General features: G+C 42.2%; 1 protein-coding gene across 1 annotated transcript in view; it reads right to left on the bottom strand.

Moving 5' to 3' along the window:
• Window positions 1-13,933, bottom strand: part of TGFBR2 (transforming growth factor beta receptor 2) — an 88,553-nt gene that overhangs the window by 46,388 nt on the left and 28,232 nt on the right. Inside the window, exon 2 of the mRNA XM_027872147.1 lies at window positions 22-187. Coding sequence (XP_027727948.1) covers window positions 22-187 — 166 coding nt within the window. The remainder of the gene's footprint in view (window positions 1-21; window positions 188-13,933) is intronic.

Here is a 13,933-nt window from a genome sequence, read left to right as displayed (position 1 = left end):
GAGGGATGAAGGATGTCTCACCACACGGCCACGCAGATTTCATGGACTTGTTCACAGATCGCTGTGATGCCACAGTAACTGAAGCAATTCCTGTCGTTGGTGCAGTTGGTTGCTTGTACATCACAAAACTTGCAGAGGAGTGCAGACTTTATGGCGCCATTTTCCTCGGTGACTGGAGTTCCATCAACTGGAGGAGAAGAACACCATCACAAAGACGTGAGACCACTTGACAAGTGATTGTGTCTCTGAGGTAAGTCAGACTGTCCCAAGAAACAGGGGAGCAAGTCCTGTACCATTTTAAATGAACTCCATCTCTTGGCTAAAGAAGCCACCCCAAACCCCTCTAACGTTGTTGTTGAGTTGTTCTGTTCCTGTCTGACTCCGTGTGACCCCATTTGGGATTTTCCTGGCAGATATACTGGAGCGGTTTGCCATTTCCTTCTCCAGCTCATTTTACAGATGAGGAAACTGAGGCAAACAGGGTTAAGTGACTTGCCTAGGGACACACAGTTAATAAGTGTCTAAGGCTAGATTTGAACTCAGATCCTCCTGACTCCAGGTCCAGTACTCTATCCGCTGTGCCATACAGCTGCCCAAACCCCTCTAATACCACAACAGATTATTACTTAGATGTACAATCATCTTCTGATAAAATCTAGAGTTATGAGAGACAAGACAAGAGCCAGCTGGAGGTAGGGGTGGGGGAGAAGGGGGGTCAATAAAGATAAAAATCACTTCGATGTGGTGCCTTACTGTTGGCGAAGCTTTTTATGCCCTCAGCTCCTTTATTACTTAGCTTCACAGAGACAACATCACTTTGACTACCACAACGACCAAAAATTTCATTGAAACTCATTTCATTTTTTTTCCTGACCCACACAATGGGCCTGTAAGAATCTCACTTAGCAAGTGTTGGCATCAAATGACCCCATTCTCCTTCCGCAAAAGAGAGGGCAAGAAGGAAAAAGAAGATTTCTTTTTGAAAAGTAACAAGAAGGATGAAAAAAAGTTTACGCAATTGCAAAAAGACTGGAAGGACCATAGGATCAGAATGGGAAGGGTCCTCCAGAGGCCATTTTGTCCAACCCCACCATTATATAGATGAGGAAACTGAGGCCCCTACAGGATCTGACGTTGGGTGGAACCACCAAGGCCATCTCTTTCCTCATCCCATATTTCAGAGAAGAAACTGGGGTTTAAGGAGATTAAATGACATGCACGGTGTTAATTGGGGGTCTCAGACAGAAATTTGGATCTGGGTGCTCTGTTTCCAGAGTCAAGGCTCTTTCCAAGTATATCCTGATTCAAGTTGAGGTTGCTCTCATGGGCATATTCCAATGATCAAATCAACAAATATTTACAAAATGCCTACTGTGCACACACATCCAAGATTCTATGGCAGGCACTAAATGACAATATGACATAAGAGTATATTATACAAACCCCACATTCTGACTTCCCAAGAATATTCTCCTGAAGGCAGGGGGATGGATGAGATGACCTCCCAGGGTCCCTTTCTGTCCCATATGCTTTTATGCTGCATCCCCAATACACTCCATTCTCCATCACCAGCTCCACTGTCCCATGGGCATCCCACCTGTTTCCTGGGTCACCACAAAAACATATAACTTTAGATTGGCTTTTTTGTGGTGGCAATAAATATAGAAATTTTTTTTAAGACCCATTCATTCCTCTTGGGCTTCAAGTATATTTCAGGAAGCATATTTTTAGGTAACAAACATAAGGAACTTGGTCTGGGAGACACACTGCACATTTCAAAAATAGCTTAACTATAAATACCAGCAGCCATGTTTCTGGATCTCATGTTAAAATTGGGATTAGTACAACAATGCATTTTTTTCTACTAAGATAGGAGTCAAAATTGTTCACATACAATTTTAACTTTTTATAGCTAAAGCAAAAAAAAAAAAAAATCTGCCAAACCTAGAGAGACAGACTGTCTTTTTTACAATGATATACATATATATATATATATTTAAAATGTTGTGATGTATGTGTGCCTTCTTCGATGAATAGCCAAGACACCTTCTATACCTTCAAATATTTCAGACAAATATCAAATATCAATTTAAGGAGCACTGTCCAATGGAAAGAGTTTGGGTGCAGTCCCTATGTGGATTGTTTTCCTCATTTTGTGTTCATTTGCAGAGTATCATTAAGATCTTATTTCCTAGACTAGGATTCGTGCATCTTCCCTGGTCTACAGTTAACAAAGACCCCGTGGACTTTTTCCCATTGTTTGCTTTGTAAGAAATAACAATGCTGTCCAGGGCACTTGGAAGATTCATGATTTCTGCTAAGACACCTGGATCTTTTGCTGAGCACCGACCGTCACACCCTGAGGGGCTCTCAAACGTGATAAAATCAAAGTAGAACAGAAAGAAATCTCTTCCAGGTAAGAGAATTAACTTGGAAAACCCAATGGTTCCTCTGAGAGCCCCATCTCTGACCTGGCATTATTTTTCTTTCTGACATTCCTTCTATCTCATGTCATTATAGAAAAACAGATTTCTTGCCTTCCCAGGCTTCCCAGACCTGGCTGCTGTTTCCTTGAGCTCCTCTGCCCAGCCCAGGCTTTGAGAGGCCCACGGGCCCAGAAGCACTGGTCACCATCTGGATCCACAAGTTTCTATAAGTAGGTTTTTAATTGAAATTGGCACTTCAGAGCAAGGTACTGGGAGCAGCCATCTGACTCCAAGCCAGTGGGATTCTCGATGCTGGCAAAGAATGAAGCCCATGCCAATTTGGGGAAGGGGAGGAGGGTGTTAAGTACATCTGGCATGCATGAATACCCTCCCCAGATTGGAAGAGAGAAGGGCCCACCTAGAGTGGTATACAATGGATACCATGATGTTTTTTCAGAAGGCAAGGATCCCAGGAAGGTCTCAGTTTATCCATTAACTGGACTTTCTGCTAAGATGACCAGCTGAATGGGAGGTAGGCAATCGCTCACCTTCTCTAAGCCTATTCCAGCAAAGCTGAAATTTGCACCAGACCAAATCACAGCTAAGAAATTCAATGAGAAATAATGGCAACTTTATACATCTCACAACTACGCAAAAAGCCAGCCACCAGCCCACAGTTAATAGGAAAGGGGCTCTCTGTACCAAAGCACATACTAGGGAGACAAGAGACTGACATGTACCCTGAAAAAGTCCCAGGGTTGTCAGAAAGGCCCCATGTGGGAACCTTGGAAATGATGGAAAGGGACAAAGTGCTCCAGTAATCTGACCAAGATCTCAGGCTCAGGAGCTCTCAAATCACTAATACTCTGACTAGGGAAGCCAGAGGCGGGCCCTGAAGATCGGGGCCCTGAACTTCAAAGATCCAGAGAAGCCTAACCCTTAGATCAGGTCAACCCAGGAACCCAGGAAGTGGGGTGATGGGAGCACTAGGAGTAGAGTTTACTAAAAGACAACAAAACAGCATTCAAATTATTTCAAATTTACAAATCCCTCAAAAGGAGGAAGTAACTCCAGCAATGACTCAAACAGGAAAAGAGATTTTTCACAAGGACTATATGAATCCCTATTAGAAATAAGATGTTTTTAAGTCTGCCCTTTTTTTTTAAATTTTAAGTCTTGGCCAACTATTCTCAAAAGACTGAAGATAATCTGGGGATGTTTAGACTAGGGAAGAGAAGACTATGAGGAGATATACTGTAGCTGTCTTCAGGCATATGAAAGGCTATCATAGACGAGCTACCAGATATTCCACTTGGCCCCAAAAGGAAGAACCATGAGCAATGAGTGGAAATTGCAAAACTTCTTAACAGCCAGAGCTATCCCAAAATGGAATAGAAAGGTGGGGGGCTCTTCCTTAATTTTGTTTATCAAGCAGGTCACCTGGTGATCATGTGATGAGAAGGCAGGCAAGGACTCTTTGAGGAATGCCTGGGAGTCAGGAAGACGTGGGTTCAAATCTCACTGCAGACACTAGCTAGCTGCATGATCCTGGGCAAGTCACTTACATCTCTCAACCTCGGTTTCCTCATCTATAAAATGAGGGGGGTGTTGCTTTCCCAGAGCCCCTTGGAGCTCTAAATCTATAATCCTATGACTCAATGGCCACCAAAGTGTCTCCTGGTTCTAAAATTCTGTGATTATCTCCATAATCTAAGATTGACAGGGACCTTAGCAATAGGTTATCTGGTCCTACCCCTAAATTTTATAGATGAGGTGAAGTAATTTGAACCCAGGTCAAAGGATCTTAAATTTAGAACCAGATAGGAACTTAATGCTAAGTGGTGCAGTACACAGAGCACTGGGCCTAAAGTCAGAAAGACTCATTTTCCTGAGTTCAAATCTGGCCTAAGATACTTACTAGCTGTATGACCCTGGGCAAGTCTCTTCACTCTGTTTGCCTCAGTTTCCACATCTGTAAAATGCGCTAGAGAAGGAAACCATCCCAGTATCTGTGCCAAGAAAAGCCCACAGAGTTGGACAAGACCAATAAAACGACTAAACAACAACAAATTAGCCCTCAGCCTACTGCTTAGGACATAGTAGTCCCTTATTAAATGTTTATTGTTTGAACAACAACAAAGGAACTTAAAGGTCTCTGACTCTAGGCTCAGGGTCTTTCCATTCATCATACTGCCTCTCATCACGGGTGTTAGCCACAAAATAGTCTGCTATTTTAGCAACAGTGTAATATTACACAAATCTTTCTCTTCTTCTGAACTCCTTTATTATCTATCCTGCCCTCTATTCCTCTGGCCAGTAAGTATGCAGTTATCTTTTCATGTGGACATCACGGCTTCCCAGCTAGATGTAATAAAGAAGACAACACTTAAACATTAAGAAAGCACTTTACATATTGTTATCTCATGGGATTCTCCCAACAAAACCTTGAAGGTAGATGCTCTCTATGGGTATCATTATACCCAATTACTAGATGGAGAGACTGAGGCATAAGAATAAATGAGTTGCCTGTGGTCACTGAGTTTCTCCTGGTTGATGGCATTATTCAATCCTAGTCTCTCCTGATTCTCTTGCCCTTGTATACAGTACTGAAAGTAGGAAGCTGGGGGGCGGCTAGGTGACACAGTGGATAGAGCTCTGGCCTTGGAGTCAGGAGGACCTGAGTTCAAATCCAGCCTCAGACACTGGACACTTACTAGCTGTGTGACCCTGGGCAAGTCACTTAACCCCAACTGCCTCACCAAAAAAAACAAAAAAAAAACCCCAGAAATAAAGAAAGTAGGGAGCTGAGAGGAAAGAAGCAGGGTGGAAAGAACACTAGATCTGAAGTAAGAGGTACTGACTTACTTGGACAATTCAACGATTCCACACACATTTATGGAGTGCCTGTGATGTGCTAAGCACTAGAGATTCAAAGAAAAAAATTCAACTGACCCTGCCCTGAAAGAGTTTCCATTTTATTGGACAAAAATAACAAATATAGATGAATAGTTATAATATATCTACAAAGTAACTTTGGATAGAAGTATATAGATACATGATTATAATATATCCAGAAAGTAACTTTGAAGAGGAAGTGTATAGATCAATGGTTATAATATATATGTATATTTTATACACACACACACACACACACACACAGAGAGAGAATAACTTTGAGAGGGAGTACAATCAGCTGAGGACGGGGGTGGTATCATTAAATGCCTCCTGTAGGAGGTAAGACCTGAATAGAACCCTGCAGGAGTCTGGTGATTCTGAGAGCACAGGTGAGGAGGTAAAGCATTCCAGGCAGGGGAGGTGGCCAAAGCAAAGCACTTGGGCAAGCCTCCTTGGGCCTCAGTTTCTTCATCTGTCACATAAAGCATCTGGACTAGACGATGATCTCTCAATGCCCCTCCCTGCACCAAATCTATAAGCTAATGACCTTAAATACACGGCTGATTCCACTCTCTCCTTAAAGAATTTGTCACCAAAGCACAGAGCCTGTACACGAGACCTCAATAATCAGCAGTTTCTCCTTAAACATAGCCCGTTATCTAGCCTGTCCATTGTGACTGGCACTCAATGCTAAGACACTTCTGAATAGGTCTCCACCAGCAGGTGCAGGGAGCTGCCACAGAGACAGCAGAGAAGCAAAGACCAGGAGAGGAGGACAGAAAATGACCCAAAGGCATTAAATCATCATCTTCATGCAGGCAGTCTTTGTAATGAAAACAAAACAAAGAAAGAGGAATTAATCACGTGTGACTCTTTTCAAAGGGCTGGGCACTCATTTTTTGACAGAAACCTGAGAAGATAAAATATTTCCTTCCACATAAGAATCACTGTGGGATCAATAGAAAGGGGCTGTGAAGGGGCTCAAGGTCATGCCATTTGAAGATGGGCTGAAGTCGCTGGGCTGTCTGATTTGGATAAGATTTAAATAGAGAAGAGGGAGGAGGGCAAATAATCCAGGCTGGAGGAACAGGCTGGACAGAGGCATGGAGATGGGGGAGGAGGATGGCATGCGCAACTGGTCAGTCCCCAGAAGACAGGAAAGCAATTGATGAATGTCCAAGTTTGACTTGCTCTATTTTAAAGAAGGGAAAGCTAAGCCTCAGAGATGCTGCTGCTTTGAAGTGACTGTTGTTAATAAGCCTGGCTTGTAAGGATCCAGTTTTACAATGTGGACAGAGAGAAAGTGTAAAAGGCTTGGCTAAACTCCCGGATGAAAATGAACAGCCCAGAATCTAACCTACAACTAGAGGTACCTAAGGCCTGTGATAGGGTTCTCAGAAAGAAATACAAATAACTCTGATGCCAGGCCTCCACCATTAAAAGTGAAGTGAAGGGTGGGCAATTAGCCAACAGATTAGAGCAGTATAGACAGCAGTCTCAATTCTTCTAACCAGACTCCCTCTTTCACCCCAATTATGCAAGGAATTAGGGGCAACTGAAGGTTCATTCAACAATTATTAAGTGCTTACTATGTGCAAAGCATGTGCCAGGTCCTAAAGACACAAAGCCAAGAGTCCATGCTTTCAAGGAATTTACATTCCAATGCCAGAAGCAGCTGGTGGCACAGTGGATAGAGCACTGGACCTGCAGGAAGGAACATGTGAGTTCAAATCCTGACTTGGACTTCTTTTTAGTCATGTGACCTGCCTGCCTCAATTTCCTCAACAGTAAAAACTACTTCCCAAGGTTGTAGTGAAGACAAGAATATATATAAAGCATTTAATACAGTGCCTGGCACATAATAAATTAATTAATTAAATTAAATGAATCAAATTAATAAATGCTTGCTCCCTTCCTTTCCCCAAAGAGGGATAGCACATAGATACAAGGCATGTTTGTTTATTATCTTTTTTAAAAATTATATATTATATCTTTATAGTATATCCTTTGTTTCTAATTACAAAGTTATTTGTTTATATACTGGCAGCTAGATGGTACAGTAGATAGAGTGTTGGGCCTAGAGTCAGGAAGATGTGAGTTCAAATCTCACCTCAGACACTTACTAGCTGTGTGACCCTGGTTTGCCTCAGTTTCTCATTCATAAAATAAACCAGAGAAGAAAATGGCAAATCACTCCATTATCTTTGCCAAGAAAACTTTAAAAACGGGGTCACAGAGACTCAGATATGACTGAAACAACTCAACAAAAACAATTTGTTTATGCAAGATTTCAAAAGCAGTTTGAGGCGAGAGGTGGGAGAGGGCGTTCTGGTAAGTGGAAGGATCAGGAAATTCTCTTTTTGGCTAGGAAGCGGTCCCTCCAGTTGGGAGCTGGAAACCAGGAGGAAGAACGTTGCAGGCATGGGGCCTGGCCAGCCAGCACAAAGGTTCAAAGGTTACATCCAGGAAGCTAGGAACTGGCCATTTTGGAGTGACATGGGGACAGGTTGGGACAACAGTCTGGAGGCAGCTCCTGAAACGCCAAAGGGAAGCTTATGTATTTGATCTTAAAAGCAAAAGGAGACGCTGCAGATGTTTGAGCAGAATTTACACGGGCTGGCAGGTCAGTGCTGGGGAATTTTGGACCTTGGTCACACAGTGAACCGACTCTAGTTTCTAGAATTTAACTTCAGTGACTCATTAGCTCAAACACCAGCTCTGCTCGTGAATCCCTGATTAAATCACTTAACCTTCCCTAGGCCTCATTTTCCTCATCTGCAAAAAACCAGAGAGTTGGACTGACTATTCTCGGAAATCTCTTCCAACTGCACCTCTGTGAGCCTAAATTACGTGGAGTTTTTGAAGGACACATTTTTTGCAAAAAACAAACAAAAGTGCACATCCACACACAGGAAAAGGATTGACGTTGTCTTGTAGGGGCTGCTTACTTCCTGTGCCCCTCTTCGTATCCTCCATCCCTCTCCCCTTTTGCACTTCCTGACTTATCTGGAAGACATGGGTTGAAACGCCGCCTCAGTTTCTATCTATGACACAATCACTTAATGCCTCAGTTTTCTCATCTGTAAAATGAATGGATTGGATTAGATGACCTCAAAGGTCCCTGCCACCACTAAGTCTGAAATATTTTTAAATTAATCTTGCAGATGGCAATTTATTTTTATTTCTGCCAAGGGCTGCACTAGCTCCCCTGATAGATGTATATTTTTTAAAAAGCTGTGTGACGTTTGGGGTTCTGCAACTCTCATTTGCCTTTAATAAGGACCATGTGGACAAAATCTACCTCTTTATAAAGCTGGGGTAGGGGGGCAGTCTGCAGAAAACACAGCTGTCAACGCTTGGTGCTCTCACCATCGGAATTCATTGCCAGAGCAGAGAATTCTGGGCTTCGACAGCTTATCGGTCTGGCAGGATTTTAGTCTAGGGATTTCAAGAAACGCCAAGAAGCAAAAGCAAGCCTGGGCTGGAACTAACAGGGATAGGAGAGAGATGGAAAAAAAAAATATGGCCTAACAAAGAAAAGAGGTAGAAATGCAGAATTGTGCAAATGAACCTCTCGTTACCACATAGTAATAACTTGTAGCTACTCAAAAAACCAATTTAACCCCCTCCTGTTAAGTAGAGTCAGCCAAGAAAACAACCCTCTCTCCGTGAATGTTGCCCGGATGGTCCTTGTTGTAGCAACAACGAAAATAACACAGAGATGAATGGAAATAAAAGATGATTAACTAAGCTCTTTTCCTTCACTGGCAAACCAAAGTTGGTTTGCAGTGGATGATGCAAGTAAGAAATGGATGAACGCTTGAAAGTATCTTCGTAATCCCACTTGACTCCTGATTAGAGAAATTAGCTGAAATGAGCAGCTCTAACCACATAGAGAACGATGCTGAATTCAATAATCATAGATTTAGAGCTGGGCCGGGATTTAGAGATCACAGTCCAACCTTATTGGACAGTCAGGAATACAGATTCTGAATTGGAATGGTCCTTACGGGTTGTCTCCTCTAATCCCCCTCATTTCACAGATGAGCAAATTGAGGCTCTGAAAGAACAAAAGGCAATCTAAATGACAAGTTTTGAGTTGGGCGAGATCTGAGAGCTCGTCCAGACCAACCTCCTCATTTTACAGATGTAGAAAGTGAGTCCTAGAGAAGCTGAGGGCACCCAAGGTAGGAAGTGGAAGAGATGGAATTCAACTCCACAGCCTCTGACTGCAAGTTGAGAAAGTGCTGCTGCAACACGCTATCTTCCTCTTTTCAACTTATTTTAAGGGGGGGGGGGGGTTATGTGCCTGGCCTTCTGCCAAGAGGATTTGCTTATAAGCTAGGCACAGTACAAAAACGGGGGAGCATCTAACTACCAGATGTCCAAAAAGATACCATGTTCTAGAGATAAGCTGCTTCTACCCTTGACCATGGACTCTGGCTCTCAAGTTTCTTGGCAGCTGAAGGAAGAAAGGGAAATGGGCTACACAGACTTCATATTCTGCCCAAAGAAAGCACATAATTTTTTTCTGAAGAGACCAACTTTTTACGGGCACTTAATTTAAGCAGGAAATTGCCTCAGAGGTCCTGGTATGAGAGACAATGGGAAACATGGTGGACCAAGTCTTCTACTGGATCTTAACAAGATTCAGATGTGTTGTTCAAGCAAAAGGCTCATGCTTAACATTGGCTTCAGTTGTGAGCCATGGAGGACATATGAGGAGGGGAGAAAAGGGAGTGATGGGAGATTCTGAATGCCAAGTACCATGCAAGCATGCAGAGTATAAATACTAGTTCAATGGAGAGAGTTAGACCTCCATTTCAAAGGACTATAAAACATATAAAATATCTCGGGGATCAACCTACCAAAACACACAAAAGACTTATACAGGTTCAGTTACAAAGTATTTCTTAAGAACAGAAATACAACTTAAATAGTTGTAATTATTCAGTGCCCATGGTTAGGCTGTGCCAACATAATAAAAATGACAGGTACCAAAGCTAATTTTTAATGCCATACTTTTAATTTTAATGCCGTTAACTTTTGATGCCATACCAATCAAATTACCAAGGGGATACTTTATAATACTGATAAAATGATAAAATTCATTTGGAAAAACAAAACGTTTAGAATATCCAAGGAAATGATGAAATGAAATAGAGACAAAGGAGGATAGCACTTCCAGACTTCAAACTTTATTATATACCAGCAGTCATAAAAACCACCTGGCATTTGGTTAAGGAATAAAGACAGATCAATGGAATGGTCTAGTAAGGGAGATTCAGAAACAATAAGGGAGACTCAGAAACAATAAAACTCAGTAACAAAGTATTTGATAAAGTGGAAAAGGTTTCCTAGGAAATTTTTATTAAAAACTGATGGGAAAACTGGAAAGTGATCTGATAGAAATTAGGCATAGGCCAACACCTTGTCATATGCCATAATATATTCTAAATGGATACGTGAATTTAACATAAAAGATCATACTATTAAAAAGTTAAAAGAGAAACAGATCGTATCATGCCTCTCACAGCTGTATGTAAGAGATAGTCTTAAATAAGAGATGAAGGTAATTATAAAATAGATAACTTTGCATATTTGAAACTGAAAAGCTTTTGTACAGACGACATTAACGCATCTAGGATAAGAAGAAAAGGTTATGAACAAAGAATTCTCAAAAGAAATGCACAATATTTATAACCACATGAAAGAATGCTCCAAATCACTAATCATAAGAGAAATGCAAATCAAAACAATTCTGAATTTCCACCACATACCTGACAAATTGGCAAAGATTACCAAAAAAATGGTAAGTCAATTCTGGAGGGGTTATGGGACGATAGGTACACTAATACATTGTTGGTGGAGCTGTGAGATAGTATATAATCATTTTGGAAAGTAATTTGGAATTATGCAAATTCCCACTGATCTTTTAAAAATAGCCTCAGGGCAGCCAGGTGGGGCCATGGATAGAGACCCTAGACAAGCCACTTAACCCTAATTGCCTCCAAAAACAAAACAAAAACTTAGCCTCAAGTTTGAATCTCCTGGTGGTGAGGAAGGCAGGCTCTGCCACACTGCACCCTCCAAGGCCGAGTTTTCTCATCTATAAAATGGGATGATAGCACTAAATGGTCCCAGAGCTCATCTGAGGTCTCAAATGATCAAGGTTCTACATAGTTCAAAGGGATCCCAGCTAGATGACAGATAGTACAAGGGCACAGACGAGTCCTTACACGTTTTCTTTTGTTTTTGTTTTCCCTGTTCATTAAAGAGTTAGCAAGATGACCCAGGGCCTTTTGTCCCCTGATTAGGAGCCCAAACCAAATGGTCTGTTTCAGGGGGATGGAATCAGTGTCCCTCCTAAACGTCATGTTCTCTTGCCTGAAAAAAGTTTTAAGGTTACAGACATACAGCTACGTGGAGTGGAACTAGGGAGGGAAGCATGCTGTAGGGACCCAGAATGAAGTCAGACTCCAGTGAAACCTTCTACAGCAAGGGTTCTTAACCTTGGATCCACAGACCTTCAAGAGGCAAGTGGATAAATTGCACAGTCCATTAAATTGAATGGGGATAAAACATCTTTATTTGTAATATGACTGGTTTTCCTTGAAATCTGTTTCTAAGGGCATTATTCTGAGAGGGGTCCATGAGTTCCACTAGACCACTAATGGGGTCCATTACACAAAAGGTGAAGAGCCCTGGGTCTTCAAGAAGCCTTTCTTAAAGCTTCCAGACACTCAACTGCTCCCTGCCTCTCCTCCCACTACCTTATCGTATTGATTCGATGTGTTCCCCAACACAATGTAAGCTCTTTGAGGGCAGGAATCCCTTCTGTCTTCGTATCCTCAGTATCTAGCAAGACGCGGCTCACAGCAGTCACTTAATAAATGAATGTCAAGCGGTTAACAGAAACTCACTGCCCACCCATTTCTTCTCCTATTGGTTCGATGCGCTGCCTCGGGGAATGCCAAGCACTCGCCCTGACCTGAAATGACTACATTCCCTTGGCAGGTACGTTTTGTTGGCTCTCCTTCCTCCTTCCCTGATAAACTTCCAGAGGGAGGGTTCTGTCCTGTTTCATTTGCATCACTGGGTCCCCAGTGCCTCGTAGAGCCCTTGGCACATATAGGTGTTTAATAAATAACTCACTGAATATTGTTAGATCCCAAGGTCAGAAGGAAGGGAAATGATGCTGGGTGAGAAAAGAACCACTTTCTACATAACCTTTTGTGAGCATTTCCTCTAAGCCAAAGTGAAAATGACAAATTCTGATCTAGGGCACCATTTACTGTAATTGTTGAAAATAATAACTCACCTCCCCCATCCTGACCCACACCCACACCCGCACCCACACACACCCACAGGCTTTTATTTTGGGTGGTCACATGGTCTCCGGGCTCAAGGTGAGCTGGGAAGGGCCAAGTCAACCCAAAGTTTTTTTAGTTTCTGATGTAAATAAAGAAAAGGAAATATTTGTTACACTTTAAGAAAACCTAAGTAGCAAGCTCTCCAAGTTTAGTATTAAGCTATGACCATTTACGTAGTCCAGTGTAAAAGGCATTGGGCTTGGGGATATCAAAGCAAAACCAAAACAAACCCCCAAAATCTCGGTCCTGTCCTCAAGGAGCTTACACAAGTCCTGGAGAAACTTAATTGATAATCACAGAGCTATCTGACTTAGAACAACATTGTTGTTCAGCTGTGACCAACTCTGCGTGACTACATTTGGGAATGGTTTACCATTTCCTTCTCAAGCTCATTTTGCAGATGAGGAAACAGAGGCAAACAGAGTGAAGTGACTTGCTTAGGGTCACAGAGCTAGTAAATGTCTGGAGCCAAATTTGAATTCGGGTCTTCCTGACTTAAAGCCTGGCGCTCTATCCACTGTGCACTTAGCTCCCCACAAAAGCCATCTAATCCAAGCTTCATGTTTTATAAATGAGAACAACCAAGGTCCAGAGATTGTGACCTGGCCAGGGTCAGATGGATGGGTTAGGATTTGAACCCAGATCCTGTGACTCCCAGTCTTTTTCTGCTATACTCCACTGCCTTCCTCAGATGCAGAGCCTCCCTCTCTGCCTGGGGCAAGAGATGAAAATCCATTTACTTTAGATTTTAGACTTTCCAAAAAAGCCCAACAATATGTATACTCTGAAAGCCTCTGTACGTGTTTTTTCAAACAGAGGAAGTCAAATCTCAAAGTAACAAGTTTCACTTATTGTTAAGGCTTCGAGAAAGTATAACAAAGGACAGGAAATCTGAAACTAAATCTGAGAATCTGCCCTCACCAGGGCAATTCTGCTTGTTCTCACAACCCGCTGAGTGAATGAGAAGGCAGCACCCTGATCTTGCCTTTCCGGCATCTTACTGATTTAAGAGTGCTTGTGGTAAACAAGAGGTTGAGGCATTAGGGGATTGCTGCCCTATGAGAAGATTCCAACCTCCTGTTCTTCCCAGTAACTCCCACTGTGGGTGAGAAGTGGCATTTTGCTGATATTTCTGGCCTGGAGGTGTGGTACAATCAAAGAGATACAGCAAGACTTGTGCAAGGCTTTTTAAAAACCAAAAATCACACACACACACACACACACACACACACACACACA

This window comes from Vombatus ursinus, unplaced genomic scaffold, assembly GCF_900497805.2.
Source record: "Vombatus ursinus unplaced genomic scaffold, bare-nosed wombat genome assembly UNPS02014799.1, whole genome shotgun sequence".
Lineage (NCBI taxonomy): Eukaryota > Metazoa > Chordata > Mammalia > Diprotodontia > Vombatidae > Vombatus > Vombatus ursinus.
The sequence above is the reverse complement of the archived record's forward strand: the minus strand, read 5'-3'. Positions and strand labels throughout refer to the sequence as shown.